Below are 13,296 nucleotides of genomic sequence, written 5' to 3'. Positions count from 1 at the left end.
ATACTAAACTGTTTTAGATCAATAAAGGATTTTTTTTTTATTTCAATGGTAATGTTAAGGTTTCAGAAGTGGTAAGTTATAATCTCTATATCTAGCAGACGGCAGCATTGCGTGGTCTTATTATTTAAGACGCTGATAGATATTTTAATGTTTCAATATTCAGTCTTAAAACTTTAGATTATGAAAATTAAATGACTTCTTTTACTCTATACTAAGGTAATAAAATACAGTTTGAGCACAATGTTTATTGAACTAAATGACTTAGAATACATATATACGGTTACTTATTCACAACGTATAGGCTGCGCTGGGGGTATGCGTTGTGAAACACTATCAGTCCTGATAATCTTCTCACTACGTATACCAATACATCTCATGCATTTACATTCTTCATTCGTCCGCGATATAGGTATTTTGCTGACTGTGACCCGACGACCTTGTGCCTTCACACCCATCAGTTCTGCGAAATATATCACAAGTTAAATTTAGGCGGGGTCGAAATTACATCGGAATATATGACACCCTAAAACTGTACTGTTTAATGTGCACTTAATGACGCAAACCGGTCATTTGTCCGCTCTATGTATCTATGGATAAAAAAATATTTGTCCTGTCTGGACATGGTATAGACGTAAAAGCGCTAATATCAAATGTTTTTGGTAATTAATTTAGTTACGAACTGCGAGGCTTACAGCCGAATACTGAAACGATATTTAAACATGCAACAGCTTCCTAAGTAAGGCTACGATTAAACTTCAAATTCCATTGAAAAATTGACCGCTGTCGGATTGTAAGCGAAGCGTTTATGATTCGTTTCAATCGTCGGCTGTTAGTATCATTCGTTAATTACTTAGTGTAATTAAGCATGGCAAAAGAGTTTTTATATTACTATATCTTTCTTTACTGTCTAATAGACCATTAGGTATATAACATAAGTAACAATTAGAAATACTGATATGTACAAGCATATTAACATCCTTTATTGTTTAAGCTCAGATAACAAAGCTTTTGTTCACCATTGTAACTTAACAGAGTAATCAATAAGTTCTTATCATTAGAGTTATTCGTACTCCTTGTCTTAAAGATTTAATAAATTTCGTCGCCTTTTATTCGGAATGTTAAAAGAAAATATATTTATTAGATTTACAACATTTATTCCATTTCTCACCCGACATCGGTATTCCTTCGCACATACTCGACCGTTGACAGGAGCGATTCGATGGATTTAATTTAATACATATAATATGGTCCAATACCTGGCGAAACAACATTGTATTAATGTTCGTAATGTTCTAGACAGATCTAGAAAAATGTATCAATCCTCTCATTGTTTTAAAAAAACTCTCTTAAAGTCAATAACATCATATGACATTTCCGGAATACGACACATGCTTAAAATTACTAGATATACATTTTCTATTCATTCAATGATTTTTTTAACACCTTCAATACTACTCCCTCTCCTTTTTCTTAGCATTCTGCCTACATTGCCTTTCTTTCTCTCTCTTTGGGAAAACAAGGACACCAATAGTGTAATACTGCAGTAGAAATCATAGTAGCAAACGATGTCTTAACAAACATTCAATGTAATAAGTAACTAGATATAATATGGGGCCCTGAGCAACCCGGAGAAGGGAAGTAAAAACTCAACGCTTAAGAGGACATGGTTGTGTTCCATACGGAGATACTACTCCCCCCTTTTTTGCTATGTTGGCGACCACCGTGGGGTTTTAGTAGGTGCGAGTCCGACATATTCTGAGTCTAGGTCCCTATGACACGGAATATGCGTAGACATTAAAGAAAATGATATAAGCATACAAAGAAACGTTTGACACACATAGTTTACAGTCGACTAGCTACAAAATTAAACGTGTTATTGAACGTGTATTCGATTTCAATAGCTTTATTTAATTGAATTTCGGAGAGCTATTGAATCGTGACCTGTGGCCTGTCAACGTGTCAACTTACCTGTGTGTGACTTATCTGAGTGGACTACGGTGAACCTTTCAATAGCCCCGCTTTTATGAATTTAACTATGCGTTGGAAGAATATTTTATATCTGAATTTCAATACTGCATACGGTAAAAAAATTCATAACTTCTTTTAATATTATTTTTCGCTGGTGTGCAAATGTGTTTCAAACAATATTTGTTCGGGCATCTTACCATAAAACGGCTTTCTTGTTTGTCAGTACGTTTGCATGTTAATGCTCATAGCATAAATAAGTTGATAGTTGTCACTTCTGTCAATTAGAACAGAGCGTAGAAGTTTATAACGATAGTATAATTAAGTAGACCTCCTGAAAGGTGGACTGATTAGGTCAGGGTTACGACAGTTACTGGATGAGGGTGGCTTAGGACGATTCATTGTGAAGATCTTTTGGTCAGTCCAACACTCATCAGTTGGCGAGTAGTACCGAATAAGATAACAATTGAGATATATACCTGTTTGAATCCATGCCTATACTTGCTATTCATGTAGCAATAAATGATGGGATTGTAGCAAGTGTGTGACATAGCGAGCCAATGACAGGCGAACCATACGTACGGCATCCCCGGCCACGCGTGCCAAGCCTCGCTTTCACTATTTAACACCCATAGCATCTAGAAACAAGACTATATTATAAATGCGAATGTTTGAATGGATTTTTGTTAGAACGTTTCTCCATAACGGTTTTGTGGTTCTGGATGAAATTTGGTCCAAATGTCGCAGATATACATATGTATGTAGCCGAAGTAGCTAGCAAAAGCTAGGACATCATATTGTTTTAATTTCATAAAAGCACTTTGTATTTTTTTATATGAGTTATTGTTATACTTACAATAAATATATTCAACGGTAGCCAGCAGACGATAAAAACTACCACGACTGCTACCATCATCTTTATCATCTGCACAGAAACCATACTAATATTATAAATGCGAAAATTTAGATGCATGGATGGAAGAACACATTGACTACTCACTTTTTTTTAATTCCACGAGGACGGAATCGCGTGCGAAAGTTAGTAGAGAATATACAAGAGGTGGTCTGACATCTAAGTGCGGAAGGCGGAGATCGCATATTGTGGATGTTATTAGGGAGGCAGTCCAGCAGAGAGCAGACAAAGGCTGACGTTCATGCATAAATAGTCAAAGGGTTAAGATTACCTTACGTTTAGAGTTTTGCATTCTGACGTCACGTTCTGACTGAGCCTCCCCGGGCGTGCGTTCCGCCCAAACGACGTAAGCGATACGGACGTACGTCACCACGAGCGCACTCAGCGGCAAAGCGAACTGCAGTATCAGCAAAGCATAGGAGTAATGCTCACTTGTTGTCGCATCACTCCATATTTCACCACAAATATCACTGATACAAAAATAAACACAGAATCAATCTATAATTTCCACAACAATATAACCAATATAAGGAATCAGAACCTGCAATAAAGTAGGGGTGACTAAGCCTTACATTTCCTTTACAGTTACAAAATTGATATGAAAGTAAATAAAAAATCTAATAAAGACATCTTACTTGGTGGTCGATCCAAGACCTGTATTGCTAGTCATTGCGCCACCGACAACACAAGCAACAATAAAATTTAAATATCACGGATTATTTCGTTAATAAAAAAAAGAGTCTATAATTCTTAACCATCCTACGTGCTCATATACCAACGAACGTGCTTTGAGTTCGAACGGCGTGCAAACAAAAAGGACAAAAACATGTACTCACTCATCTGGCTTTCACACAGTCGTTACAATTTACATTTTATTCTATATTTCTACTCCTCATTGCATATATGAACAATGTTCAGTTGAAATTTTCTACACGATTTAAAATACTTACACGTTACAAGCTACATGCCACATCGATGGCTTATGTAGCTGAGCAACTACGCCAATGGGCGTAGCAGTAGCAGCCGCGCCTGCCCATACCGCCAGTACGACCACTTTCGCTGCAGCCTTGCTTAGGCGAGGCTTTAAAGGTTGAACTATAGCTATATATCTATCGATAGATATCGCAAGCATCGTATACGCGCTGACCATTACTGATACAGCTTGAGTGTAATTAACCACACGACACATGATAGATCCAAAAGGCCAGTAACGTAGAACTAATACGGGTACGAAGGAGAACGGCACACAAAGTACTGTCATTAATATATCACCGATCGCTAGATTCACTATAAAATAATTTGTAACAGTTTTCATTCCCGGCGATGTGTAGACGACGAAACAAACCAATCCATTTCCCGTAAGCGCGATTGCAAATATTATACTGTACATTATAAATATGAAAATTTTGAATAATGATGTTGTAACAAATTCCCCAATGGTTTCGTCGAATATGCACGCCAGGCCATCTTGTACCCATGTGAGGTTGTAAACCGTGAGGTTACTTTCTGTCGAAAATTCATCTTCGATTCCAAATTGAGGATAATTTTGTGTGTAACCATGGATTATGGAATGTGCGGTGTTCACCATCCTAATCTATTTTAGATCGAACTGTTTTTCCATGTTCATTAGTAACTTCATTTAGTTCAGCATTGGGCAGATAAATGCTGCTGATGATGATGTTAGTAACCTCGAAGAATCTGAAACAAATGTCTTATTCAGAATCAAATAATTAAAAAAAACACCAGCAAGTTCAATCAAAAATGTATCTATATCTTTTATGACTAAACCTCATATTTCTGACGGCTATCAAGATTACATCGAAAACCTTTTTTACCACTTACTATAAATACATATATCATAACTAAAAACTGCGCCAACCTACCATAAATCAATCAACGTCAAAAAAGGGTCGCGAAAGAAAAGTTTAGTTTGGATATCATCCAAAATACTCAAACTTCTAATTACATTAAATAAATATAACAAAAGTCTATAAGTCTATGGTAACAAAAGCGAAAAAAAAAAACAAAAAAATGTAATAGTTATCATGTAACAAGTGGAAAGACACTTAGGGTTATGACAATACATTTAGGGTCGTAGCATATGGGCTACAGGCTACGACAACAAAAACCACCGGCATATTTCCTATATTTTTTATGCATTTCGCCTATGCTTGTTTATTGTAGCGGCGTTTGAAGCTCCTGCACAACCCATTATCGGTTTTAACAACATTTTGTTTAAATCAAAGTAAATATTTTAAAAACTAATAATTTTTATTTAAATATTCATTTTCTACATGAAGTATCAGTTGGTTCAAGTTGTGTCACGTTAACTCTAACATATATTTTACTGTCCAAATCGAGTCACGTATTTTTGTATGATATTATAATTACATTTCTTTCCTTTGAAGCTCGAATTTATGAAGCTAATTAAACTTTGTTTACTTGTTACTTTTAATAATCAAAATATAATTTTTCATAGTCGTGTTTCTTAGATTCAGCTTAGTTTCAAACAGCTAAAGACTTCAGTAGCTGAAATTTCAATACCATTCCTAGCGCTAAACTCAATAATTTTTTCTTGGATTTCTTTTAACATTTAATAAGTGCTTAAACGAGCTTATTGAGAGCGTCGGTGACTCAGTAGTATAAGCACTTGATTTGCAATCTTGGTCTTGGGTTTGAATCATATTAATAACATTATACCCGACGTTCTTACGGTAAAGGAAAACATCGTGATGACTGCACATATCGGCGAAGAAATTAAAAAGTCATAGCAGCTTAGAAGAAAGAAAATACTTGGGGAAAATGTGCCTAAAACATCTTTTTTAATTTACATAAGATTGTCTTAAATCGTGACTAATCTGTATAATTTAAAAATATGATTTTAAAAATTCTTCCACCGTTAGAAAGGTAATTTATCTATGAGTAACATTGGCTATATTTTTTTTAATTTCACGCGTTGAAGTAGCGAGCAACAGCCAGTTAATCGGTAAACAGTTACTAAGTATTTGCATATTCAATTTGGCTTCGTTTTTATCTTAATTTTAAAAGTCCTCGTGAAGAATCCTGATAAAAATACTCTGACAAAATGCCTGTGTTGCTAGGGAGTTTAATAAATTTAAACTAAACGTGTGTTAGAAACACACGTAGAATTAATATACTCTTTTGCTATAGTGGAGAAGATTTACAACTTATTTTTTGAGTACTTTCTATGAACTTTTTTCATGCTATATCTTAGTGACAGTAGTGTGAAACAAAAACTGAAAACCCGAGATTAATAAGAGAGTAATAAATAGGGTGTGTTATATAATCTACAAAATGTTGTAATTTATAATCTTACTTTTACTAATATTATAAATGCGAAAGTTTAGATGGATCGATGGATGGATGGACATTTGTTAGAGTTTGTAGCCTAAACGGTTGAACGGATCTTGTTGAAATTTCGCACAGATGTACAGGATAGTCTGTAAGAACACATAGGCTACTTACTTTTATTTTTTTTAATTCCACGCGAACGGAATCGCGGGCGAAAGCTAGTACTAAATAAAAATGACTTGTTTATTTTTTAATTTGGGCCGTTTCCTTTCAAGTCAGAGGCCTTCAGTTGTTCGTTGTTATTGGCCGTAGACATCGTTTATTGTGACAACACTTGCTGCTAACGTTACTATTTACAACTAACAACCATTAAATTAATAGTATATGGTATTCTAGTGACATTTTAATCAAATTGATTAATGATAAATAGTTTCTCAGATAAAATTCTTTTCTACTTATCTGTTTTTCAGACACGTGTCTTTGTACAGCAACATACGATATATCGTTGCTATATTTCTACAATAAATAAAATGAAAAGCAATTGTATTAGGTATTAAAGAGATAGGCGTGTTTAGTTTCAGTATTCTTGCACAGTCATGGTCTCGGTGTTTTAATAAGACAAAAGGTTTGCAATGTTCTAAATGCGGGGCCTTGAAATGTGGCGAATCATTGCCTTGGAGAAAATCTTCGCCAACTACATTGTATTCGTACAGTTATGGACTACTTAAATACACAATAGAATTATTAATATACGACTAGCGTTGGACATGAAAAGAAGAAATAAAGCAATGAAATACCCGTTAACCGCTAAGTGAAATAATTTTATAAACATTACCTAAAACTAAGTTAACATACGATAATCGATGAGAAAATCATCCAAGAGTAAACATATCTTAAAACCCAGACAAGTGGATTATAATAAAGTTACAAATTTGCATATAAAAGTTAGCTATTTCATGGTATAATTATTCATGTAACAATAAACTCGTAGGGGAAAAACAAACCAAATTTTACACACGTAATATGTTACCACGCTTCCTCAATTTGTTCTCTTACCTAATTTGGAACGCTTACAAGCAAATATTACACGTCTCTTCTTACGTGTTTTACTTTATTGCTTTTGATACAAATTTTGCATAGAAAGTAAATACAATTTGATGTCAACGGTTGTTTAGAACCATTGTTGTCTTTGTACATTTTCTTTCCGGGAAATTGCCATTTTCAAAGGAAGAGCCCATGGTAAGTACTACGATAACCGGTTTATCATGATATACGTGAAATGAAAACAATGTGGGTTACATTCAAGGAAATTACGCGAGCGGATAAACGTGAAAGAAAAAGTGGAGAAAGTCTGCGTGAATCTGTTTTTAATTCGAAATTAAAAAAATATAATTTTAGTCTTTCGACCCATGAGCGACTACTAGCGAAGATTTTAAAACAATTTTGGATTGAGTTTATCGGAGCGTGGATACCTGGATACAGTACAGTTGCCGAAGTTATCACGTACACAATGTGGTACGAGAATTTCAGCTGAATTTCGAAATGGATATAGTAGATAAAGAAGTTCTAGGAACTGTAGATACGCGTGTTGCTTTTTAGAGATGTCACGGTATTGGAAATAATGGTTTTCGCTGGAAACGCGCGAATTTCCTTAAAATAAAATTTTATATACCCCTTTCGAGTTTCCTTTAATAAACAATACATTTTGTGTATGTCGTAAACATTCTGTGACACTTTTTTTGTTTTCTTTTTATACAACTTTGACCAAAAGCATTGAATGAAAAAGCTTTAAGGTATATTTACGACAGAATGCGATAAATCTAAGGAGTATAAAAAGTTCCGTTGTAATGTCGACTTATACTGGCGCCATAAATATTAATTACACTATTTACAACAAAACACGTTAGGAAAATAGCTGATATGTTAAAAAAACAAAAGCTGCTTAGTTAAAACTATTATGTGGCCATTTTTTGTTGCGTGATGACGATTATCGCGAAAATTCGACCATTATTTTTTATTAAGACTCCATGGCGAAAGCGCAGGAGTCGGTGTTGGAGAGCTCTCCTATACGAGGTCGTTGTGGCACTGCACTAGCGCAGTAACTTTTTTTAAAAATTAAATATAGCATCATGCGCTTTTTCTCCAAATTAACCTTTTAAAGTTCATATGTTAGCGTAATTTCTACAAGTAAGGAGGTTTTTTATCTGCAATTTTATTAACTTCTATGATAGCAACTACACCATGAATGTAAAAAGCACAGCAAAAATAAGAATCATAATTTGAAAAACATTAAAAAAATCTTTAAGTACTAAAACCTATTACTAACAAATCGTACTAGAATCCTTCTATTCAAAGTTACAATTGAAAAAGACTCATTAAGGAAGAAGGAAATTAAGGTGCCGCCTACTGACTTAAATCCTTTGTTGCCTTATGTTCTTTATACACTAACCTTGAATTATATTATTTTCAAGGTAAGTTACATAAATGGTTTTAGTAATTTATAAACCGACAAGATTAAGACAGAAAAGCTGTTACAGAGATGATTCTACTTTATTCAAGTTAGACAAAAGTCAATCCTATTCGTAGCTACGTTATTTTTTTTTTGTAGAAATAAGGTGGCAAACGAGCAAACGGCCATCTGAATCCACCGAAATGGAAAGCGACCGCTGCCCATAAACATACGCAATTGCAGATGTATTGCCTACTTTTAATTGACGGAGAAGGAGACGCACATAAAGAGGACATTTCCCCTTCCTTTGCGACCCCTACGCTTTCAAATCCACTTTTCCTTCTCTTCCTTTCTTCTTAAGAAAAGAGTGGAAAGGGAAAACGACTAAAATTAGACCTCCGGTAACACACTCATCAGACGAAACGCGGAATCGCGTCCACTTCACGCCTGTCTTCTGTGTGGTCGTGGTATTTCACCGGGCGATTCGGCCCATTCGCGCGAAGATGTTAAAGCGGGCTGTACCACTATTAAATTCATTCTGTTTTGTAACTTGGAGTGCGACAGATGTTCATTGTATTGTTAATACGTTTAATCAGATACGCTTTAACACGTTTACTGCGGCAAGTAAAACCACAATGCGCCGCCAAATATATTTTCGCTAGTGCGTGGCAGGTCTTTCAATACCCACCAGCACTAGGATAAATTAAATTGCTATAACTTTGTGGCAACATAATGGAAACCAAAACAAACACTTTATACATATAATGTAATGTATACACCTGAAGTAATCGTTTCGTACTACCGAGAGGGACATAGTTTTCTTCGTCCGCAGATCTTAAGTTCCGCGTCAAACCGATACCGGCCTGTTACGCACTGAACTTGTTAATAAATGATGTATGAGAAATATTGTAAAGAAGAAAGTAACTTATAACAAAATCTCGGCGCGCCAGTTCGTCTTGACTGAATAATATAACAAATTGTTTGTACGTGAGTCTGAGATAAGGCTCAATAAGGCTCATGACTAAGTTCGTAAATCTAATTTACACGTCCTACTGAATAATTATGAAGGAATCTTTTTTAAGTTTATCGAGTTATAAATTATTTTTTTAAGATAAGAAGGTAAATGAGCAGTGACACATATAAAAAAATAACATGGACAATTGCGTTGCTGTTTTTTTTAGAAGTATGCTAGCTTCTTTAAGGACTTGAAAGTATAGGTGTTATTAAAAACGCCTTTACTAAAAGTCATTGAAAAAAATCTTTAAATACAAAATGAATATATTAACTTCAATAGCCCGTGAACATTAAATCTGGGCCCAAACCGTTGACTTTAATGAGGTCAACTCAGCAATTACTTTTACTCCTTTAGAGCGGGCACACGTCTTTGACTAAATTATCGTACAACTGTAGTGCGATTTTTGATTGTCGATTGTATCGTAGCCAATTCAACTGTTTAGTTGCACAACCAAAAAATCGAGTGGTATGCGCACCTCAAATCAAAAAATCAAAGCGCGACTAATTGTGCGATAGTTTAATCAAAGGTGAGCGCTCGCTCGTAATCATGAAAATGACATAATATCCACATGAGTAAATAACATTGTTTGTATAACATTATCTTTATGTGGTTTAGGACGAAGGTAATACGATTAAAGGATTAAACCGAGTTATGCTAAAAACTGAGACACAACAATAAACAATTGTATACTACCATACGCGCATTAACATATTGTTATCCTGCTCATTCTCTGTGAATTAGTTGAGACAACAGGTTTTAGTATGGATATTAATTAACGCTAACTACCTGTCATATGTTCATTTATCTTACAAGGAAATGTAATCCAGTTAAGAAGAAATCCTTACAGATTTAACATTATTAATGTTACAAAGTCTTGTGTTACGTACTAGTTATTTATGTGTTTAGAGTTAAAACTTTTGTATTAAACTTCTGATCTATGACATCTTAAGGTTTTGCCCGCGGCTCCTTCCGCGTGAAAACGAGCCTATGCCAAAATTCATCAACTTTCGTTCAGCCGTTTAAGCTATAAACTCTAACAAACATCCATCAATCTAAATTTTTGTATATATAACATTAGTAAGTTAAGTTTGAAACTACTACGAGTATAATATTAATATGTTTCGCATAAACATCTCAATGTTAAACAAATTGTTGTAATATGTTAATTTTGTTTAAAATCGATACATATACCCGTAAAGTTATTGTAAACATTTTCATATTCTACGAGACAATAACATATTAATACGAGGTAAAACACATTTAGAATGTACTTACCTTTTTCACTAAGGTACAACTTTGCAAAAATTTCTTTTCTTCATAAAAATGCAACCAATACTTGAAATTGTATCCTGATTTATTTAAATAAAAACCTCGACTAAGCTTAGCTTTTCCTATAAACGATTAACTGATTCTATTGTTTCAGGCTTTTAGGATTAGTATCAAGATTGTTTAGTGTTATGTTTATTTATAGTTACGCGGATTAAAGTATTCAGGATATCGTCCTGCGAGCTTGCCTGCGACGGCCGGCGCGGCGGCACGAGTGAACTCGACTTTTCCCTTACAGCGCATGCTCCACAAGTTAGGATATTTAACAAATAAACTTTATCTCTTACAATTATACTAATCCATATGATAGAAAAAACAGTTCATTTGTAACCAGATAACATAGTAACGTGAATGTACTTGTATTTTTAACGTTGATTTTTTTTTCTTGGTTATCGGGAGAAGTCACTCATTATCACCTACAGTGAAGTAATATTTTCTTGATGGTAAATACGGTCCGAAGTCAAAACTAAAGTTGTAAACAGAATTGATACGTATAGTTACATCCGCCCTACTAAGCTAAGTCATAACTTACTTTTCAACGAAGTCATTTTCAAATGAGTTTCATTAACATTTACATTCTGTTTTAAGCTTTGAATAAAACTTTTGTTTATTTAACAAAGCCCTCCCGGCTTTCAGGAATTCGTGCTTGTTTGATTTAATTTTAAATTCTGTAACTCGGAATTCTCTTTGCCACCGTCTACATATTTTACCTATGTGTCTATATATTCTACCTATGTGTATCTCTAAAAACTCCGTTATGTTCCCACTTCTATTATCATCATTATCAACAACTTGCCATTGTCCCTACAAAAGGTCGGCACAGTATATGCTCTTTCATACATCTTCAGTAATCTGCTTTAATTGAATCCACTCCCATCTTCTTTTAAACTCCTTACTTCACACACTTCTAATGATACCTGTCATGTTACATTGTCTTTGAAAAAAAAAACGTATTAATTTATAAAGTTACCTGTAAATTTGTGAATGATTTCGTGCTCATTCGTAATTTACGGGTTCTTTGTTATTTTGCTTGGAAAATTATTTGCCGTGGCAAATTACAAACGGGCGGCGTAAACGATTTGCCGCTGACACATGTTGAGATTACAAAATGTGGAAAAAACACGATTTAATCGCAAATCAAAGCTTTGGCAGTGCGGATAAAATTGCACTATGTATGTTTTACCTAATAAGTTATGTATGCATACACTTTCATAAAATAAACAAGTATTATAAAAAAACAATCCACGCGAAGTTCACTAAAATAAGGGACTTTTTTTATGAATCATTTATTATTTTAAAACAATATAATCAACAAATAACTTACAAAATGTATTAAATAAGCATGTAAATTATATTACAATATTCTAAAATTAATGGATTACAGACAGTAACATCCGGCATATTTCCGGTGACTCCATTAGTTGAAGAGAGGTTTATTGTAAATACAAAAGTTTGATTAGAACTAACGAAAGCTTTTAGGATAGCTTACAATTGCCATTTCCGTCGAAACTTTGAAATATTTGGCATGAAAATGTTAACATTTGACGACCAGAGGTCTCTAGCATTCCAGTTTAAAAACAAAATTGATATTGACCTCGCATTGATTTGATCTATTCCAAGCTTTAGTTTTTAAGGAATAGGGCCTGTCAAGCGCGCATTCCCCTCTGTGAAATACAAACAATAGGTTCTAAGCTTGTTTGCTTATTCCCGTGCGACTTCATTCGCATGAAATAATGAAAATTGTTTTACTGATTACATTTGTCAAATTTAATTGCAAATGTCAAAATGACAGACAATGATGACAAAGCATGGCAATTTTGCTTCCTTGATGTTAGCAGCAACTTATGGTCTCTTCCCACATTAGGGATATTATTCAAAATATTTACCCCCTAAGTCTAAGCGTGACGTAAGTGTAGGGCTTATTATTGAAAGAATAATTATTCAAAAATATGCTGTAATTGCCTACATCTTAGGCAACAAAGAAATGTGTGTTTATGCTTTATTATAATATAGATAAGATAGATAGGTAGATATAGATAGAAATTGAAATTGAAATTTATTGAAAACAGATTAATAATTAACAATAAAAGTTATAACCAATTAAAAGATAAATACAAATAGTGATAAATGTGATTGATCTAGTGATGCCCACACTAGGCAATGGTAATCTATACCATACTAGATATAGTATAGTATAGACAGATAGTATATAGTATAGATTCTGTCAGTTTTTCCAAAAAGCTCGCAAAAAGGGGCAGAATTTATTTTGTACTACAGCATTGCATGTTTCGCTTTGGTTCGGGTTCAGTTGCGGCA

At 34.1% G+C, this 13,296-nt stretch overlaps 1 protein-coding gene across 1 annotated transcript; it reads right to left on the bottom strand.

The window, feature by feature from the left end:
* Window positions 1-284: 284 nt before the first annotated feature.
* On the bottom strand, window positions 285-4,466 carry LOC106103487 (neuropeptide Y receptor-like). Its single transcript, XM_013283268.1, has 6 exons — window positions 3,829-4,466; window positions 3,150-3,348; window positions 2,822-2,890; window positions 2,445-2,603; window positions 1,169-1,256; window positions 285-460 (listed from the first exon to the last, which is right to left on the bottom strand). Exons 1-6 carry the CDS (start codon window positions 4,464-4,466, stop codon window positions 285-287), a joined length of 1,329 nt encoding a protein of 442 aa, XP_013138722.1.
* Between the last annotated feature and the right edge of the window lie 8,830 nt (window positions 4,467-13,296).

The sequence above is a fragment of the Papilio polytes genome, unplaced genomic scaffold, assembly GCF_000836215.1.
Source record: "Papilio polytes unplaced genomic scaffold, Ppol_1.0 DF823731.1, whole genome shotgun sequence".
In the NCBI taxonomy this organism is placed as follows: Eukaryota; Metazoa; Arthropoda; class Insecta; order Lepidoptera; family Papilionidae; genus Papilio; species Papilio polytes.
This window is presented reverse-complemented; position numbering and strand designations above follow the sequence as displayed.

What these genes read in the sequence shown, in the direction of transcription:
- LOC106103487 (XM_013283268.1), bottom strand. Translation starts at nt 4,466, where the DNA reads ATGGTGAACACCGCACATTCCATAATCCATGGTTACACACAAAATTAT. An exon ending in TACCGTTGAATATATTTATT is followed by an intron (nt 2,604 to 2,821) that starts GTAAGTATAACA and finishes TCTTGTTTCTAG; the next exon opens with ATGCTATGGGTGTTAAATAG. An exon ending in ATAGGCATGGATTCAAACAG is followed by an intron (nt 1,257 to 2,444) that starts GTATATATCTCA and finishes TTGTTTCGCCAG; the next exon opens with GTATTGGACCATATTATATG.